A 21494-nucleotide genomic window follows, 5' to 3' on the forward strand; every position below is an offset into this window, starting at 1 on the left:
GAAGATAATGAGGGTCCTTTTGGTTATGCAAGTAGCCCCTCTCCGTTACATGTTAAATGTCAGGAAGATGACTGGGAGGATGATTATGGGGGTTATCAAGACCGCCCCCAGCAACACTATCAGGAAGAGATGGTGAGTGTTCCATCTTCACTACTGACTGATTTGCAGTTCATGTTGGATGACTATAAAAGGAGGCATCCTTCACCTCATTCTTCCCAAAGGATTCCAGTGACTACATCGCACTCTGTTCCATGTACACCTGTGCGGAGACAAGAGGTACCGGTTCCCGTGCCTATATCACCATTGCCACAACCGGCTCGACACACATCTGACGATGAGGAGCAGGAAGAGGGGGTGATAACGGACCCTAGTAAATAATGGGATGATTATCTGATTCCGTCCCCTTCATCTCCTTCACTGAGGCCGGTTGATTCTCCGCCGGAGGACATCGGGGGGTTCCATAATCTTATGGAGAGGGCCGCACAGAGATTTGCGCTCAATATGTCATCGGACAAAACAGAATGCTTCTTATATGATTTCAAGGAGCCGTTTCGCAAGACAGTTCGATCTCTTCCGATTGTTAGTCATCTATGGGAAGAAGGTCTCAAGGTTATGGAGACACCGGCAACGATTACTCCAGTACTTGCTAGACTGGACATAAAATATAAAGCGCCCTCGGATGCTCCGGCTTGTTTACTAGGCCACCCCAAGCCGGACTCTGTTATAACTCAAGCGGCGCAACAAAAATCGAGGTATCCGTCCGCTCCAATTTCAACGCCGCCGGACAGAGAGGGTAGGCGCTTGGATAATGCGGGGAAGAGGTTTTCGTCCATGTCTGCCCTTCTGGTCAAGGCGGCGAATGCCCTGGCCATCCTGGGCACGTATGATAGGCAAATGTGGTGCGACCTATCGCCTTACATAGACAGCATACCGGAGGCTGACAGACAGGAAGCCAGGAAAATCCTCCAAGAAGGTGAAAGGACATCGGCTGAAGTCATAGATTGCGCACCACGGCCTTCAGATCTTTGGGAGGAGCGGCTGTTTTGCGCACACAAGGATGGCTGAGAGCAACATCTTTTAGGCCTGAAGTCCAGAATAAGATCTTGGACCTTCCTTTCAATGGAGAAGATCTGTTTGGGAAGCATATTGATGAGGCCTTACAGAGTATCAAGACAGATACGGAAACAGCTAAACCTCTGGGAACATTGCAATACAGAAAAGTTCCTTTTCGTGGCTCAAGAGGTAGGGGCCAAGCCTCCTATAGAGGGGGTTACCAACAAGGCCGTTATACTTCCTACTCCACATCATCTCAGCCATATTGTCAACAATATTCACAGAGACAAACAGGAGGTTTCACGAAATACTACTCCTAGAGGTCGAGGAGGTCGTCAAGGGAAAGACACCACCCGGCGACAATGACAGCTTTCTAACTCTGGTGACACCTATTCCTCATATGTCGCATGTTCCCCTGGGTGGAAGAATTTCCTATCATCTTCAAGATTGGCAGCAAATAACGACGGACCAATGGGTCCTCAACATAATACAATTCGTTCATACTCTAGAGTTTCTGAAAATCCCCCCTTGTACTCCACCAAGATATCAAGAGGTCCAGTATTTGCATCAGATGCGTCAAGAAATTCGGACAATGCTCCGAAAGGGAGCAATAGAACCGGTACTGAATTCCCAGAGAGGAAGGGGATTTTATTCCCGTTTTTTTCTGATCAAGAAAAACGTTCTCCATTTTGGATCTCAGATCCCTAAATACTTACCTCAAGGATCAATCCTTCAGAATGATCTCCCTCCAAGATATTCTGCTGCTATTAAACCCAGGGGATCATATGACCAAACTGGACTTACGAGATGCGTATTTTCATATCCCAATCTATCCTTCACACAGGCAGTACTTTCGTTTCGTGGTGGCCGAAGATCATTACCAATTCAAGGTACTTCCTTTTGATCTGAAACCAGCCCCGAGAATTTTTACAAAATGCCTGGGTCCAGTGGCAGCGGTTCTAAGGAGACAGAAACACCAAGTATTTCCTTACCTTGACGACTGGCTAGTCAAGGCTCCATCGGCAGCGTCAGCCCGGTCGTCAACAAGGGCTTGCGTGGAACTGTTTGCCAGTTTAGGTCTGACTCTAAATGAGGAGAAGTCTACTCTTCAACCGTCAAGAAATATCACCTTCTTGGGAGCAATTCTGGATACGGAGGTAAACAGAGCGTTCCCCTCCAAGGAGAGACAGCGGGGAATAATATCTCTATCCCAGGCTTTTATAAAAAGAAAGTCTCTTTCAGTACGCAAGTACAAATCATTGCTGGGAACGATGTCATCTTGCATTCCCCTCGTACCTTTCTGCAGGCTAAGGATGCGTCCGTTACAAGAGCAGCTAGATCTTCAATGGCATCAAGCGACAGGATCCTTCGAAGATATACTCAGCGTAACACCGATCATGGTTCACACGGCAACATGGTGGATCCGGAAACGGAACATCTCGCAGGGTCTTTCTTTCCTGACTCAACCAGCTCCATTAGAGGTGACGACAGATGCGTCCTTGGAAGGCTGGGGAGCATTCCTTCAGGATTTGCAGGTCAGCGGTCGCTGGAAATTGAGCGAACAGCAATTGCAGATCAACCTCTTGGAGCTCAGAGCCGTCCGCTTAGCATTGTTGGCATTCCTGCCAGGGATTCAAGGTGCAGCTGTGTTAATAAGAACAGACAACACAAGAAGCAATGCACTATTTAAACAAGCAGGGAGGAACAAGATCACTCTCCCTATCTCGAAGCCCAGTTGATATGGGAATGGGCTCTACGACACGGGAGTATCCATTACAGCGGAACATCTTCCAGGGGACCAGAACACCAAAGCGGATACTCTCAGCAGACTGAAGTCTGTCTGTCACGAATGGGAGATCAACAACGAGATTTTGAACAACATCTTCCAGAAATGGGGAACTCCGACAGTAGATCTCTTTGCGACAAGGGAGAACAGAAAATGCCGGTTCTTCGCAAGCTGGCTTCCCCAACGGGGATCTTGGGGGAATGCGTTTTTGATGGCATGGTCAGGCATCTTTGCCTACGCCTTTCCTCCAATTGCCCCCCTGCCGCAGGTTCTTATGAAGATCAAGAAAGAACCATGCAGGATAATCCTGATAGCTCCGTGGTGGCCCAGACAACATTGGTTCGCGGAGCTTCTTCTACTGTCGGTGGAGCGCCCGATTTGCCTGCAGCCGACACCGTCTCTTCTGACGATGTTCCAGGGGGAAGTTCTTCATCCGGATCCGAAATCACAGCATTTAGCAGCCTGGCTCCTGAATACTGCGAATTTCAACATCTGAACATCCCAACGGAGTGCAGGGAGATTCTATCTAGAGCCAGAGCGGATAGTACAAACAAAACATACCGGATGAAGTGGAAGAGATTGTTTATGGTGCAGAAGGTCTAACATTCATCCGCTGCATTCGGAAGCTCTCAAGATTATTCCATACATCTTGCTTTTGGCTAAGTCAAGTTTGGCTCATGCATCTATAAAGGTACACTTAGCTGCAATTTCACGCTTCAGAAGAACTGCCTCTGGTCCATCTCTGTGGTCTGCTAGAGTCATCAAACAATTTATGAAAGGATTGTTCCGAGTTTTCCCTCCAATAAAACCTCCACCACCTCTCTGGCAATTGAACATTGTTCTTTCCCAGTTAATGAAACAGCCCTTTGAGCCAATACACAGGGCAGAGCTGAAATTCCTATCGTGGAAAGTTGCGCTTCTCATTGCGCTCACTTCAGCCAGGAGAGTGGGGGAAATTCAGGCTCTCACGGTCTAGGAGCCTTTCTTACAATTCAAAGAGGACAGAATAATACTCAGGACTAATCCAAGATTCATTCCAAAAATTCCAACTGACTTTCATTTGAACGAACCATTAATTATCAAACGATTTTTTCCTCAACCAACAACAGCGGTGGAAAGAGCTCTCCACTCGCTGGATGTCCAGCGTTGTTTAAAGTTCTATTTGCAGAAAACTAAGCCTTTCCGAAAGTCTTCGCAACTTTTTGTTGCCTTCAGTGCACCCAGGAAGGGTTTCCCCTTGTCAAAAAGGGGAATTGCCAGATGGATTTCCAGTGCAATACAGTATTGTCATCAGGCAGCTGGGCGACCTCTGAATGCACGAGTCCGTGCACATTCGACAAGAGCAGTCTCCACCTCTACTGCTTTATTTGCGGGTGTGCCGATCCAGGACATCTGCAGGGCGGCGACCTGGACAAATACGCACACCTTCACCAGTCGTTATTGCTTGGATACGGCCACAGGAAGAGATGTGGCGGTCGGAGAAGCGGTGCTGAGGAACCTTATCCAGTAACGGTGAGCCTTCTTTATCATCCCTCCTTCCTTTGTTATCTACTTTTGCACATTTTATTGTTCTTTATTTTATGGAATGCAGTTTACAAAGTATTTTTAATTTGTGTGTTTTGGTTTAGAAATACTATTTTAGTCACACTATATATGGTTACTGGTTTCAGGGTCTGGATAACAAAAAATGTGCATCTATTTACTGCTCGCTATTCTGATTCAGGCATGTGAATCTATGAAAGCTCCAATACTGGAGTAAGAAAACAAGTTACTTACCTGTAACTGTAGTTCTCCAGTATTGGAAGCTTTCATAGATTCACATGCGACCCACCCTCCTCCCCTGAGAGGCTCACCTCGGATTTAGCACATATAGCGTTATGGCACAAGTGCACGAAAATCTGAGGGGCAGAAGGTTCTCTCAGGAGGGTTATAGAGGGTGAGAGGCTCTGATTGGTTCAGAGACAAGTTTAGTCCTTTTTTACATAACAATGGTTATGGGTTGCAAAGGAAAATCGGGCCTAGGCCTTTTTTTCTGTTGGTTATACTGCTAAGCAATGCTTTTTTATGTACAGGTACCTCCCGTCTCGACGACGGGGAATGATTCAGGCATGTGAATCTATGAAAGCTTCCAATACTGGAGAACTACAGTTACAGGTAAGTAACTTGTTTTCTTATTCACTGTACCTTTGACCCTAAGAGGTCTTCCTGGTTTCCGATTTGTAGAACGAAGCAAACATAGAAGAGAGCGTATATTCAGTTTTGAAAATGCTGCTACTCCTAAGTTATATATTAAAAGTAAAGTGGCTTTTTCTCAATCGTGTAGTCATGTACTTTTACCTGACTTGGTCACTTAAATTGTATGTCAAGTGGAATATTGTTTTCGTTTTAACCAAGCTGTAGTTGTATTTCAGAGACAAATGTATCACGACAAGCAGTAATGAGGGTGGGGTAGGATGGACAAAGGGAGAAATGTACAATGAAATGTTAGGTCAGGAGAAGTGAGCAGATGATTTTTGGCTATCACTTGTCATTTGATCAACCGTTTTTTAGGTCTCGCCTGACCCAGCGCATGCGCTGGTCTGGTGAGACATTTTGTGAGGGCTCCAAAAAGTGCTGCCAGGCCAGCCTAGAGCTACAGTGCATGTGTGCGTGCGCGCCGCGCTTGACCGCAATTACTTTTGCGGCCGCTTGTTTATTTTGTTTTGCAAATGCATTTTCTACAATTATGCAATATTCCTCATCTCCTTAAATTTAGGAACTATATTTGGTGGTTTATACTCCTCTTCGTTACCAAGCAGCAGTATTAAACGCCTGGTTTCATGATTTACTTATTCACTATCAAGTTCCAGCTCTTCTTGGTATAATTAGCATGAAGCCCCCACAGGGCATTTTATCAGAAGTTGAATCTCTGTTAAAAGACCGTGCACCTCGTAACAGCTTTCTTTTCTCAAGTGGTGTTAGTTGTGTTCTCGGTGTCCCGGACTTTCTTATTTCCCAGCTTAACTATCACTTACTCCTGTGTACTAAACGACTACGGGGAAAATTGTATTTGGGATTAGGCCATTAGGAGTGCCATAATTGATGAAGCGCTGTTATTGTTGACGTCTGCCTTTTCCAAAACAAATGTCAAACCTCATAAAGCATAAACACGTGAATTTTGCACTACTAGAACAAGAACACATTATGATAAATGTATAACCATCACATTGCGTTAAAACCATATTAAAAATCAATATAAAATTCAGTTTCATAATTTAAATATATCCTTATACATTTTATATAAAATTTGTGGCTGTACGATCTAAAGTGCTTCGTAAAAAAAAAAATTGCCAACTCTAGCAGTTATCTAGGATAAAGAAGTTTTAGTAACCATGCCTACCATTTCTATTAGACAATTTCTTCATCTGGTATCACATGGACAGAGGGAATCTGGATATGCCAAATGCGTATCTCTCCAGTATCCGCCCTCAAAACTCTTAAGGCTGATGGGTAGTGTCTTGCCAATTGAGCGACATACAGGTGCTATCCATTTACTATGTTGGATGTTATATGCTTTGCAAAACAAGAATTTGCAATGCAAGAGGTCTCGCATTTCCGCAAGTTTAAGCTATTGGCATTGAAAATGACAATGCCTTTTATTTATGGTTTTGTTTTTGAAACCTAAATAAAAGGCGTCATTTACAATGCCAATAGCTTAAACTCGCGTAAATGCGAGACCTATTGCATTTCAAATGCTTGTTTGAATACTTGAAATAGGTAATGGCACTTTATTATTCTATCACTCTTATTTTACTCACTTTTATTTTTTATATTCTTTCTCAGGAGCAAATTGTGGATCTCTTTAAAGACTTCAACCCACTACATGTCAAGAAATGTCAAAGCGGAATGAAATGGTGACTGTTCCAACACGTAACTAAAATACTTCCAAAGTGAAAAGAGAAACTCGATCAAACAATAGATCAAGAGTAGTAAGCAAGAAAATATAGTAGGTTAAATGAACATTTTAGGAGAAGGTTGTGCTCTACATGAATTGTGGTCATATTGATGTCATCAGTGTGACACAAATGTCTTAACTACAATAGTGTCATTATCTTATGAAGAAATCTTGTATCACTATAAAAACAATTGTATACTGTGAACGATGTCAAATGTAGTAATGACCCTGCAGGGCTCCACAATAGTGATGTGACGTCTACATAACTGGTTTGCTTTGCCCTTATCTGCCAATCCCTGATGTGGCTATTCTCTTAACCTCACTGAAAGGGAAGTCCTCTACAAGATTCCTAAATTACCACACACTTGTACTGTTTTCCTGTCTTCTCAGTGTGCCATCATGTTAAGTGTCTGCCATCAGTCATGCCTGGGGCTATCTTATTAACAAATGCCCTGTCCTATCACCACTGACTTTGAAACATTCTAAGCTATGTTTACTTTGCTAAGTTTCTGCTGGGATCTTTGAGTCACGCTCTGCACCTTGCTCTGCAAACTTCCATTCTACACAATGTGGAACCACTAGATCCTTCTGGTACCTGCAGTCAACTCACGTTCTGGCAGCCTTTAGGCTTCTGGTCTCCAGTCCCCCAATTATGGGAGTTTCCTATTTTTACAGTTTCCCATCACTAGCCTACTTCCACCCCTAGCACATAACAGATATTTCATGTTTTTATGTGGCCTTATCCCAGCACTACTTACGTCAAATGGCTATGTGGCCTGCATCTTTTTTTAGTATGTTTGCTTTTTCTCATGTCTCTTCTTGTGTGTTCCTACTTGTTTTCAATAAGGGACATCTGTCTACTTCTTGATTATATGACAGTCTTCACTTGAATCACCCTTACAGCTGTCAAGGACCAATCCTGGTAGTGTAATTGATTAGGCTTGTGCAGACTCATCATATGATACAAAGATTGTACGTTGCAGTGGTGCTGTTACCAGGGTTGTTTGTCAGTGCCCAGTGGAGATGGGTGTCCTGACTTGTGGAGGTACAGCTTCACTAGCATCAACAGGAAATGAAAGAGGTTTTTAAATATCTGCTTATTCTGTGCAGAGAGCCATCTGTTCATTTGGCCCGCTCACCGTTGCATGCTTTTAGTTTACCTTCGGTTCCATTAATGATGTAGAAGGATCTTTGTGAGGCATACCTCACTCCTGCAAAAATCTGAAAGCTTTTTGGAAAAGAGAAACTACACAAATGTTATAAGCTGTGACTAAGCCTTCATAGTGCCCAAACAATGTAACACCCACAGGAGACTAGTAGGAATGCTTTGCACGGTTAGTAAGGCCAAAGCTTCCCTGAGAGAAAATGATGTGTTGCTTGTACAAACCAGCTTACCAAACAACAATATAGTTTAAATATTGTATTAGACCACAGCTAGTTAGTTAAAAGATAAACATTTGTGAAAAATGGGTAATAATGTTTAAAAAAAACTATGGGGCATCAATATTAAAAATTAAAGAAGAATTAACAGGTGGAAAAATGGGGGATTTTAATTCAATTTAACTAATCCAGTTGAACCACACTGTGCTGGCCTGTCCAAGCTGTGTCAATTCAACAAGACGTGTCTTGATGTAGGTTTGAAAGCTAGAACTCTAATTGTCTCCCAGAATGAAAAGTCCTGCTGGTAGGGAGCAGGCTCTGTATATACTACACCAAAGTAAGGTATAGTGTGCACAGAGTTCAGGGGCTCTCCAGAGATATAGCAGAGGCTAAATTAGATCACTAACAGCTCTCTTTGTGGTAGTGTATTCTAGCAGTTAGGCTTACCAGGAGTGTGTGTTAAGCATTTATTGTATTCACTCAATCAAGGACTTATTGCACACAGTCAGAATCCAGACCAATTAGGTAAGTATAAAAAAGTATACTTATGCTTTATTTCCAGAACCAAGCAGGCCTTGGCATAGGTAAGTAAAATATGCTTTCAAATGCAAAACTTTACAAGGAAATGCAGTTTTGGTTGAAATTGCAATCGTTACAGGCTTGTAATTGCTTTTAAAACAGTTTAAAATACATAGAAATTATTTTTGATTACTTTTGCACTACTTTTGGAATACATCAACTACTCTGGGTGATATGCCTAGATATCACACCTGGAATCGTACAAAACAAAGGAAAGTAAGACTCTTTTTGGTTTAAAGCAATAGTTACTTTTCTTTCATACAAAAACAGTTCAACACTAGGGGCCACATGTATGCACCTTTTTTAAGGTTGCAAACAGCCAGATTTGCAGAATCGGGCTTGTTGTGACCGGGGGAAAAAAAGGCTTTTCCAATGTACCAAACCCTATTTTGCGGTTTGGTAACCTATTACCTAATCACAAAATGGGTTAGCGATTGGCTTTTAGGAAGGGGCGTGTTTAGGGCATACCTTCCTAATACTGAATCGTAGCTGTATATAGGAATGTTTTGTGACCGGAAAGCGGTCTCAAAAACATTTGCATGTTACCACCTACTTTTTTTAATTCTTTTATTTTAAGTTTATTGAACAATCCACAGCAGTGTAAATAACACAATGTCAGTAGGATTATGACAATGAGAAATATCATGCAGTCAGCCAGATACAAATGAGGATAAACAAAGCAAAAAATAAAAAAGGGGTAAAAAAATATCCCTTAGATATGTAGGGAAGACAGCAGTCAATTAGAAAAAAGAAGTATGAACATATCCTACATTTACACTTTCGATGACCTATCACAATTTAGAAGACATGCTCCTGCACAGTGAAAATTTAAACACCACCTATTCCAGCATCATCCCGTGACAACAAATACTGTTCGTACAGCCCCCAAAAGGTTTTTTGGGCGACTCCATGGGGGCATTAACTCACTATATGTTTCAGACTGCATATTACAGAAAATCAAATCTTTTTCCCACTTTGATTTGGAGGAAGGGGATCCCTGTGCCCAACGCATTGCTATTCGCCTCTTGGCCAGAAGAAAGCCCAATCCCAGAAGCTTCCTGACCCCTTTAGGGTGTGGTTTAGTGTATCCCAACAGGGCTAATAAGGGATCCGGAGTAAATGGAGTGGCAACAATATTCCCCAATTCCATGAATATCTGTGCCCAAAAAGCAGCAATTCGTGGGCATGCCCACGTCATGTGGTAAAAATCTGCACCGCTTGCCCCGCAGCGCTCACATCTGTCAGACTCACATAAGCCATACCTGTGAAGGCGGGAGGGTGTATAATACGTTCTATTCAAAAACTCAAACTGTATCATTCTATGCCTTACATTTAAGGACACTGATTGGGTGACTTCGCAGCAGTACCCCTATAGACTATCATCAATGGGAGCGTCTAAATCTGACTGCCACTGCGCTCTCGGCGGAGAGTATTCCTGGGACATGGTGTATATGTTAGAAATCAACTTATACGGGGTTTTGGGGCGTAAAACGTAAGTGAAAGACGGAAGAGCCATAGGCTGTAAATATTAATCACCCAACAGCGCCCTCAAGGCGTGTTGTGCCCTGAAATATTGAATTTGCACCAAGGGGCTAGCACCCTGATCAACATTGGCGACCTCATCCCACGTCCGGACTCTGCCTTCAGAGAACCCATATTCGCAATACGGACACTTCTAAGCACTACCTTGACAGCAGTTTTAGTGCCCAAAGAGAACCACTGGCACCAATCCAACGGAAGTAGTGGAGAGTAAAGCAGAGTGCCTGCCTGCCTGCCTTTTTAATAGTTCACTCCAGGCATGAACAACTGAATTTACAGAGTCAAGAACGCCATAATGTCTGTTGGGAGGCTGAGTGAGTTGCCAGGGAAGTGGAGAAGGGTCAGAGGCAATACTCTCTATGAGGAGATGCGGGAACATGTACGGACCTTGACTCCAGTGATAAGCATGCGAGCCCTGAGCAACCCTGTAGTAAAGCTCTAGATCTGGATGTTACCACCTACTTCAAGTAGGTGGTAACACATTCGTAAATGGGAAAGGGTCCCCAAGGAACCACTTCCCCTTTGGGAATGGTAGCGAAAATGTTTTTTTCAGAGCAGGCAGTGGTCCTAAGGATCTGAAAGAAACACGTTAGTTATAGATTCCTTACCTTAGAACTACCCCCAGGCGTCAGACTGGATCAGGAAAGTTTTTTCGTCAGCATCGGGAGGTGGGGTCGGTCAGCTCAGCGTCCGGCGTCATGGTCGCCGGGATGACGTCTTGGCAGCTACTTAGACTCTGCCCTAGGGTGCTGACGTCAGTTCTTTCTTTTTCCGCGCCAGCCAGCGCAGATCTGGGTAGAGCGATACCTCAGTCATTTTTTTTTACTAACTTTTTCTCAACTTTTGTCAACTTCTTTCTTAGATTCTCCGACTCCGAAAAGGCCTGCGGATCCTGTCATCGCATGATGTCAGTGACGGATCCGCACCGTGTGTGTCTTTTATGCCTGTAGCGCGACCATGACCCCAAGTCATGCTCCGACTGCCGGTCGATGGTGCCAAAGGCTTTGCAGGAGCGGTCCCTAAAGCTGCTTGAACACCGGCAGTCGGCTTCGTGCCGTTTGAGGTCCCGGTCGAGGGACCGGTCGCGAAACCACCACCATTGGGGTCAGGTAAGTCGAAACAAAAGAAGAAGCCGAAGAAGAATTGTCGCTCTTCGACATCTCCTCGTCGGTCGGCCGATCCGATGAAGCACGTGGGTGGTGCGCCACCCACGGCTCCGCGCGCGGAGCCCGAAAGGTCGACTCCGAGTTTCACTCCCTTTCTGGGACTCGGAGTGACTCCCGCCCAGCTTCGTACATTCTACGAGGCGATGCATGCCATCTTTAGGTGGACCAACCCCGCGGACTCTGTTGTGGGGGCCTAGGTTTTCGCTGCCGGTGACTCCGGCGCCGCAGGCCCCCCTTGGATCCAGGCCTGGATCCGAATCTGCGCCGGTTGACCTCATTACGCCTCCACCGGCGCCGCTTCTGACGGCACCACTACAGCGCTCGACGCGAAGCAGGACCGGCGGCGTCTGACACTGGATCCGGCGCCGGGTGGGGTTTTTATGCCCCTGTTCACTCCTGGGGTCCCTTTTCAACCACAATGGCACCCAGAGGATGATGAGGAGGACTGGGAGGGGTCAGGTGACCCTTTAACTGACCAGCTGAACAGTGAACCGGACTGGAGAGTGTAGGAGAGTAGGGTCTGCTTCCTATGGTCACCCCCACTTTTTGCTTTTGCTTCACTGGTTTTCGACTTAGATGTGGCTGTGGGCCTGCTAATCAGACCCACAGCCCAGCTGTTCTCTCTCTAAATTCATACTATGTACTTTAGGTACATAACCCAATTGGTAAGTATCACCTTATAGGGCCCTGTACAGTGTACCTTAGGTACCCAGGACATGGGTGTACCCTAGGCCTACCAGGGGCTGCAGCATGTATTATGCCACCCCTGGCCTGGCCTTCCATTATGACACAACTGGCTGATCACTCAGCTGGGGCAAGGTTGTGTAATCACCCCTTGCTTAGGTGTAGTATTCCTATACCTAACTTACATATAGACACATGGGTAACCTTTCAGCCACTCCTATGGCAGGCCTTAACAATCCTGAAGGCAGAGTGCTTGGTAACATGTGAGATGGTGCTCTAGCATGAGCTGAGCCTGTCTGCAGCTTTCGGAACCATGTCCTTATAGCTGTTCTATGATATCGCCTACCATATACTCTTAAAGTGCCTTATAATCCTCGCGGTTATGGTAACTATGGTTTGGCTTTATCAAAACATGTCGTGTGAGGTGTCTAACACTTTGCAATACTACCCCCACACCATTTCTGGCGATGAGGATAGTATTCCCCCCTTCTAGAGGGAGAAGACATGTTGAAGTCCTACTACCCGGTTAAAGTTAACCAGAGCCCCAGCATCACAAAATGGATGCTGCTGCCACAGACACAAGTCTGACCTCCTGCTGCTGGGAGTCGTTCCAGCGAGGGAGGCTTGGACAATAGGTTTCCTGCCTTGGGAGGTGCTAGCACCACCCTAGACAGGGCTTAGTGTATTGGGGCAGGGAGGGATGAAAGAAACGAGACACTGCCTGGGGCACACAAGGTGTCCCATGCATAGTCCGGTTCAAACCGGTGCTGGGGCACTCCAGCCCCAGTCCTGGCGCAAAACTGGACAAAGGGAAGGGGGTGTAACCACCCCCCTCCCTGGTCCCACCCATAGGAGGGACCTAGCAGGTAACCCAGCCCCCCAGATTAGTATAAGAGTGGGAGCTGAGTCCCTAGGACTTTGGATTATCCTGAACTGAAACTAGACACAAAACTCTGGACCTTAGACATTCGACGACAAGAAGACTAAAGAATCTCCCTTGTGGCCAAGGAGTGGCCACCCTGTGCAAACAGGCACTAACAAGCGATCTGGCGTTTGCTTTGCCCAAGTTCTACGAGGAACCGACAGCAGAGCCTTACCAGCGCCTTGACCTCCAGACTTCTCCGACCCTGATCCACATCCACAGCCAAGCTGAGATCCGTGGAGGCGACGAGAGACGTGAGACCGGCTACCTGGGAAAATTGGTGAGTAGCTTCCAGCGCAGCTTCTGAGGCATCCTCGAAGTTGTGCTCTGGGGATTCAGAAGCCCCAACCCCGAGCACCATCTGCACCGAAGATCAGCCCTCCACACTCCACGAGTTCTGCGTGGGGCCCTTCTGCATTTTCCTGCTCGACACGTCTGTCCGGTTGCTTGCCCGTTGGCTAGTAGCCTCAGTGACGACGCACCCTTGACTTTCCACCGCTGGTTTGGCTCCTCCAGACTGGCCCTTGCTTCCCTGTGAAAGAGAAGCACCTCAGACCTTCCTGGTCTGCACCTGAAGCGAATTTCCCATTCCGCGTGGGTTGCCTTTGCCAAGGCTTGTTGACTCCAATCGGGATGTCGACTCCGCCAGCAGCAAGATTCTTCGTGGGACAGCTCGTACCCTGGTTCTGGTCATCCTCGACGCCTCCTGGTCCACGCAGCTGCAGAGACAAGCTTCAAGACATCACCTGTGTTCTGCACGACATCGCCTGGTTCCTTCCTGGTTCCACACGGTCACTGGCTAGTGACCCAGACTTTGTCCCCTCTGCTTGCAGGTGTTCTTCCTTCAAGATCCATCCTTGGATCACCCGGACATCTTCCTCCTGGCCGCCTGCCAGCAACTGTTCTTCAGGCATCCATAGGATCCAGCGACGACACCCGACACATCTTCACACCTATGCACCCGTCTCCTGTGGGTGAGGTAACGCGAGTACTCCGGTGCTCCAGTGGATATTGACTATACAAGTGTCTAAAGTCTTTAGTTGCTTCCTCCTAGTTACTTCGGAAGTGTCCTTATTCTTCCTATTTCTAACTGTTACATTCCCATTGACTTAATTAATGTAACCCGCGTGTGTGTTTTCACACTGCTCACGCTTCCCGTGGGCCTCCCACTTCCTAACTATTGGTAGGGTAGTGTAGCCCCAGCGATTCCCTAGGCCTACTCCCTGCTCGTGACGTTGTACGTATACCTCTTTCTTAGTATATGGTTTGGGTGGCCCCTGGGCCTAACTGCATTTTCCTGTGTAACTTTACGTATGCTACTTAAGAAATTGTTTGTACTTAGACCTCTGAACTCATAAAGAGTGCTGAGGGTATATGTTAGAATAAATACATTCTAATTTTATATATACCTGGTGTGGTGTCCTTTCATTTGGTATTCAAGGGATTATAATGGTATAACAGCTGGCTTCACCTGCCATACAGAGTTTAGCCTAAGACTGCTCTTGTCCATGCTACCACTAGGATAGCTGGTCTATAAGTGTTGACTTTACAACCAATCACCATGAGGGTTGTTTGGACTGATACAAGGTGTACACTAGAACTAGTGACATCATATATCAGGCCAACTTCTCACATTGGTGAGCAGCGGTTGGGATCTGAGCTTGCTGTTGTGATACCATTATAGTCTTGAGATATCAAATTGAAAGATCACATTAGGTACTGTAAGGTACATATAAAACAAAATCTTAGAATACTTAAGTTCTACTGAACTTAGTTGTTGTAGGTTGAAGGGCCTAGCACACCCTGACTACAACCACTAGAGAGGTTTTAGTAGATACAACTAGTGTAGGTAGGTGCACACACCACACCCTCACTAGATCATGTCTCTGAGAGGAGATCAAGATGATTCTCTCTCAGGAGGGGGATATCCTAGAAAGATACCCTCTAGATATGATACCCTAACTTTTCAGGAGATGAGACAATTGTGTACCTCCAGAAAGTTAAAACAGGGTTCAAACCCTACCCTCATTTATCTAGTGGAGATCTTAGAGTATGATGCTCAGAGAGCCTCCCAGGATGGTACCTTGGGTACAAATGAGGGTCTGCCCTCTACAGAAGACTCCCCTCACCACACTGATCGAGATGAGTCAGAAGGGACTTCAGGAGATGAGGCAGACAGCCAGGTCTAAGTTAGGAGACTTAGCCAGGCTAACTTAAGCCTACATGGGAGTCAGGATGGGGTCCCCCCATTCAGACCCTCAAGTGGACTTAACCAGAGAAGTAGGAGAGGAAGATCCCCTTCCAGGGAATCTATCCACTCCCATGTCTCTAATAGCTCCAATGCCTCTTCTCACAGGGGAATGACTTCTCCACAGAGAAAAGAGCATAAGGCCAGAATGAGGGAAGTCAATCTGAGGATTGAAAGGGAAGAACTTGCCCTTGCCAAAGAGAGACTTGCTCTGGCCAGAGAGCAAAAGTTAAGTGGGTTAGGACCCACTGGTGGCAGTACTATCCCTAAGGATAGAGACCGGAACTATGACAATAGAAACCTGAGCAAGATTGTCCCTCCCTACAAGTGTGGGGAGGACATCCACAAATGGATAACTGCTTTGGAGAGGGTTTGAAAAGTACAGCAGGTACCCCAAAGTCAGTGGGCAGCTATCTTGTGGCTCTCCTTCTCTGAGAAAGGTAGAGACAAGCTCCTCTCTGTTAGTGATGAGGATGCTGACAATTACACTGTCCTGAAGAGTGCTCTGATTGATGGGTTTGGCCTAACCACTGAACAATACAGGTTGTTGTTCAGGGATACCCAGAAGACACAGACTCAGGACTGGACTGACTTTGTAGATTGTGCCACTAAGGCTTTGGAAGGCTGGTTATTGGGTAGTAAGGTTAAGGACTATACAGGATTGTATAATTTGATCATGAGAGAACAAATCTTTTAACAACTGTCAAAACCAGCTGCTGCATCAACACTTGACTGACTCTGACCTAACTTCTCCCCAAGAATTGGGAAAGAAGGCAGATAGGTGGGTCAGGACTAGAGTTAAGCAGAAAAACCAGAACCAGGGCGGTGATCAGAAAAAGGCAGACCAGAAGGGTAATGAGCTGTTCTGATCTGTGATGGGGACATAGCTTTGTCCTCTACTGTGAGCCCCAGTAACCTGGGCAAGTATAGACAGACTCCTTTAATCAACCATAGGATGGCTCAGGCCTACAGGGACACAGGCGCTAGTGTCACCATGGTGACACCTGCCTTTGTGGACCCTGGACAGATCATGCTAGGTGAGAATTACCTAGTGACCAACGCTAGCAATGCCACTACCTCCCATAGTGTGGCAATTGTTAACTTCTCCTGGGGAGGGGTAACTGGCCTCAAGAAAGTTGTGGTAAGTTCAGACCTTCCTGTAGAGTGTCTGTTGGGAAATGACCTTGAAACTTCAGTTTGGGCTGAAGTGGAGTATAGGACCCATGCAGAAATGCTGGGAATAGATGCACATGTCCTTGCTGTGACTAGGTCACAGGCAAAAAAATGCAACACTGAACAAGTGCTGTATCCTGGGACAATGGACCAGACACAACCCAAGAGAAAGAGCAGTAGGGTAAAGGCTGTGCCTTCCCCCCTGCCTCAGGTAGAGAATCAGCCCTTACAGGAGGATGATTCCGAGAGCCCTGAAGGAACTGTTCTAGAAGAACTGGAACCTGACCAGGTTGAGTTTCTTGGGACAGGGGGACCTTCAAGGGCAGATCTGAGGCAGGCACAATTAGACTGCCCCTCTCTTGAACCCCTCAGACAGCAGGCTGCTGCTGAGGCTGCAGGGAATGCTCAAGGTACCCATAAAGTGTATTGGAATGAAGGGCTGCTGTACTCGGAGGCTAGAGACCCCAAGCCTGGTGCTTCCAGGAGGTTGGTCATACCATTGAGTTTCAGAGGCTTCCTTCTTACCTTGGCCCATGATATTCCCCTTGCAGGACACTTAGGCCAGATTAAGACTCGGGACAGACTTGTCCCTCACTTTCACTAGCCTCACATGTCAGAAGATACCAAGGAGTTTTGTCGCTCCTGTATCACCTGCCAAGCCAGTGGCAAATCAGGTGGCACCACAAAGGCCCCCCTAATACCACTACCAGTGGTGGGGGTTCTCTTTGAGAGAGTGGGGATAGACATTGTTGGACCAATGGACCCCCAAACAGCATCTGGGCACAGATTCATACTGGTGATAGTGGACCATGCCACCAGGTACCTAGAAGCTATACCCCTAAGGACCACAACAGCTCCTGTTGTGGCAAGGGCCCTACTTGGAGTGTTCTCCAGAGTGGGGTTTCCAAGGGAGGTTGTCTCTGACAGAGGTACCAACTTCATGTCAGGGTATTTGACTGCAATGTGGAAGGAGTGTGGTGTTAACTACAAATTCACTACCCCCTATCACCCACAATGCAATGGGCTTGTGGAAAGGTTCAACAAGACCCTAAAAGGGATGATAAAAGGTTAGCTTAGGCGAAGATGGGACATCCTTTTACCCTGCCTTCTCTTTGCTTACTGAGAGGTCCCACAAAAGGGGGTTGGCTACAGCTCTTTTAATCTTTTGTTTGGGCATCCTGTGAGGGGACCCCTATGTCTAGTAAGGGAAGGATGAGAGAGACCTCTCAGACAACCCAAGCTTGATATAGTGGATTATGTGCTTGGCCTCCGCTCAAGGATGGCAGAGTACATGAAGAAGGCTTCTAAAAACCTCGAGGCAAGCCAAGAACTCCAAAAAGCTTGGCATGGCCAAAAGGTTGTGCTGACTGTGTACTAGCCAGGACAGAATGTGTGGGTGTTGGAGCCAGTGGCCCCAGCAGCACTCCAGGACAAATGGTCTGGACCCCACACTATTTTTGAACAGAAGGGAGAAGTCACCTACTTGGTGGACCTTGGGACTCCCAGAAGCCCCCACAGGGTGCTTCATGTCAACAGGTTAAAGGCATATGTTGACAGGGCAGACATGGGCTTACTCATGGCTACAGATGAGGGGCAGGAGGAAGAGAGTGACCCTCTCCCAGACCTGCTGACTCAGAACCCTGATGATGGTTCAGTTGATGGTGTGGTCTTTTCTGACAGCCTCACTAACCATCAGCAACAGGACTGCAGACACGTTCTACAGGCCTATAGACATATGTTCTCACTGACCCCAAGTCAGACAAACTGGTGCACCCATGAGGTGGACACTGGTGACAGTCTGCCTGTGAAGAGTAAAATCTACAGGCAACCTGACCATGTCAGGGACTGCATAAAGATTGAGGTACAAAGGATGTTGGAGCTGGGAGTTATTGAACCTTCAGAGAGCCCTTGGGCTAGGCCTGTAGTTCTTGTGCCAAAACCTCACACCCAAGATGGTAAGAGAGAGATGAGGTTTTGCGTAGATTACAGAGGTCTCAATGCTGTCACTAGGACAGATGCCCACCCAATATCTAGGGCAGATGAGCTCATTGACAGATTGGCAGCTGCCAAGTTTCTGAGTACATTTGACCTGACAGCAGGCTACTGGCAAATCAGACTAGCTAAGAGTGCAAAGGCCAAAACTGCTTTCTCAACCCCAGGAGGACATTATCAATTTGTGGTAATGCCCTTTGGCTTGATGAATGCACCTGCCACTTTCCAAAGGTTGGTGCATCAAGTCCTTACAGGCCTGGATGACTACTGTGCAGCTTATCTTGATGATATTGCTGTCTTTAGCTCCACCTGGGAGGATCACCTGGTCCACCTGAGGAATGTTTTAGAGGCCCTGCAAAAGGCAGGCCTCACTATCAAGGCCACTAAGTGCCAGATAGGGCAGAGCAAGGTTGTGTACCTGGGCCACCTAGTAGGTGGGGGTCAAGTTCAACCACTGGAGAGCAAGATCCAGACCATAAAGGACTGGACTCCTCCAACTACCCAGACTCAGGTCAGAGCTTTCTTGGGCCTGACTGGGTACTACAGAAAGTTTTTTAAGAACTATGGGTCCATTGTGACCCCACTTAATGACTTGACCTCCAAGAAAATGCCAAAGAAAGTTCAGTGGACAGTAAGCTGTCAAAAAGCATTTGATGACCTGAAGCAAGCCATGTGCAGTGCACCTATTCTGAAAAGTCCAGACTACTCCAAAGAGTTCATTGTCCAGACAGATGCTTCTGAGTTGGGTGTGGGAGCTGTTCTTTCACAACTGAATATAGATGGTCAAGACCAGCCCATTGCTTTTATAAGTAGAAGGCTGACCCCTAGAGAGAAACGTTGGTCAGCTATTGAGAGGGAGGCCTTTGCTGTGGTTTGGGCCCTGAAGAAGCTGAGGCCATACTTGTTTGGCACTCACTTCAAGATTCAGACAGACCATAATCCCCTCTTGTGGCTAAATCAGATGAAGGGTGAAAATCACAAACTTCTTAGGTGGTCCATTTCCCTACAGGGGATGGACTTCACAGTGGAACATAGACCTGGGACTGACCATGCCAATGCAGATGGACTCTCCAGATATTTCCACTTAGAACATGAAGACTCAACTGGTCAAGGTTAGTTTAATGTCCCTAAGTTTGGGGGGGGGGGGGTTGTGTAGGAGAGTAGGGTCTGCTTTCTATGTTCACCCCCACTTTTTGCTTTTGCTTTATTGGTTTTCGACTTAGATGTGGCTGTGGGCCTGCTAATCAGACCCACAGCCCTGCTGTTCTCTCTCTAAATTGATACTATGTACTTTAGGTGCATAACCCATTTGGATAGGGTCACCTTATTGGCCCCTGTACAGTGTACCTTAGGTACCCAGGGCATAGGTGTACCCTAGGCCTACCAGGGGCTGCAGCATGTATTATGCCACCCCTGGCCTGGCCTTCCATTATGACACAACTGGCTGATCACTCAGCTGGGGCAAGGTTGTGTAATCACCCCTTGCTTAGGTGTAGTATTCCTATACCTAACTTACATATAGACACATGTGTACCTATCAGCCACTCCTATGGCAGGCCTTAACAATCCTGGAGGCAGAGTGCTTGGTAACATGTGAGATGGTGCTCTAGCATGAGCTGAGCCTGTCTGCAGCTTTCGGAACCATGTCCTTATAGCTTTTCTATGACATCGCCTACCATATACTCTTAAAGTGCCTTATAATCCTCGCGGTTATGGTAACTATGGTTTGGCTTTATCAAAACCTGTTGTGTAAGGTGTCTAACACTTTGGAATACTACCCCCACACCATTTCTGGCGATGAGGATAGTATTCCCCCCTTCTAGAGGGAGAAGACATGTTGAAGTCCTACTACCCGGTTAAATTTAACCAGAGCCCCAGCATCACAAAATGGATGCTGCTGCCACGGACACAAGTCTGACCTCCTGCTGCTGGGAGTCCTTCCAGCGAGGGAGGCTTGGACAATAGGTTTCCTGCCTTGGGAGGTGCTAGCACCACCCTAGACAGGGCTTAGTGTATTGGGGCAGGGAGGGATGAAAGAAACGAGACACTGCCTGGGGCACACAAGGTGTCCCATGCATAGTCCGATTCAAACCGGTGCTGGGGCACTCCAGCCCCAGTCCTGGCGCGAAACTGGACAAAGGGAAGGGGGTGTGACCACCCCCCCCTCCCTGGTCCCACCCATAGGAGGGACCTAGCAGGTAACCCAGCCCCCCCCAGATTAGTATAAGAGTGGGAGCTGAGTCCCTAGGACTTTGGATTATCCTGAACTGAAACTAGACACAAAACTCTGGACCTTAGACATTCGACGACAAGAAGACTGAAGAATCTCCCTTGTGGCCAAGGAGTGGCCACCCTGTGCAAACAGGCACCAACAAGCGATCTGCCGTTTGCTTTGCCCAAGTTCTACGAGGAACCGACAGGAGAGCCCGACCAGCGCCTTGACCTCCAGACTTCTCCGACCCTGATCCACATCCACAGCCAAGCTGAGAGCTGTGGAGGCGACGAGAGACGTGGGACCGGCTACCTGGGAAAATTGGTGAGTAGCTTCCAGTGCAGCTTCTGAGGCATCCTCGAAGTTGTGCTCTGGGGATTGAGAAGCCCCAACCCCGAGCACCATCTGCACCGAAGATCAGCCCTCCACACTCAACGAGTTCTGCATGGGGCCCTTCTGCATTTTCCTGCTCGACGCGTCTGTCCGGTTGCTTGCCCGTTGGCTAGAATCCTCAGTGACGACGAACCCTTGACTTTCCACCGCTGGTTTGGCTCCTCCAGACTGGCCCTTGCTTCCCTGTGAAAGAGAAGCACCTCAGACCTTCCTGGTCTGCACCTGAAGCGAATTTCCCATTCCGCGTGGGTTACCTTTGCCAAGGCTTGTTGACTCCAATCGGGACGTCGACTCCGCCAGCAGCAAGATCCTTCGTGGGACAGCTCGTACCCTGGTTCTGGTCGTCCTCGACGCCTCCTGGTCCACGCAGCTGCAGAGACCAGCTTCAAGACATCACCTGTGTTCTGCACGACATCGCCTGGTTCCTTCCTGG

General features: G+C 47.0%; 1 protein-coding gene across 1 annotated transcript in view; it reads left to right on the forward strand.

Moving 5' to 3' along the window:
- Nucleotides 1-21494, forward strand: part of TDRD10 (tudor domain containing 10) — a 404866-nt gene that overhangs the window by 88254 nt on the left and 295118 nt on the right. The window contains exon 5 of the mRNA XM_085637994.1: nt 6662-6732. Coding sequence (XP_085494120.1) covers nt 6662-6732 — 71 coding nt within the window. The remainder of the gene's footprint in view (nt 1-6661; nt 6733-21494) is intronic.

This window comes from Triturus cristatus, chromosome 12, assembly GCF_964204655.1.
Source record: "Triturus cristatus chromosome 12, aTriCri1.1, whole genome shotgun sequence".
In the NCBI taxonomy this organism is placed as follows: Eukaryota; Metazoa; Chordata; class Amphibia; order Caudata; family Salamandridae; genus Triturus; species Triturus cristatus.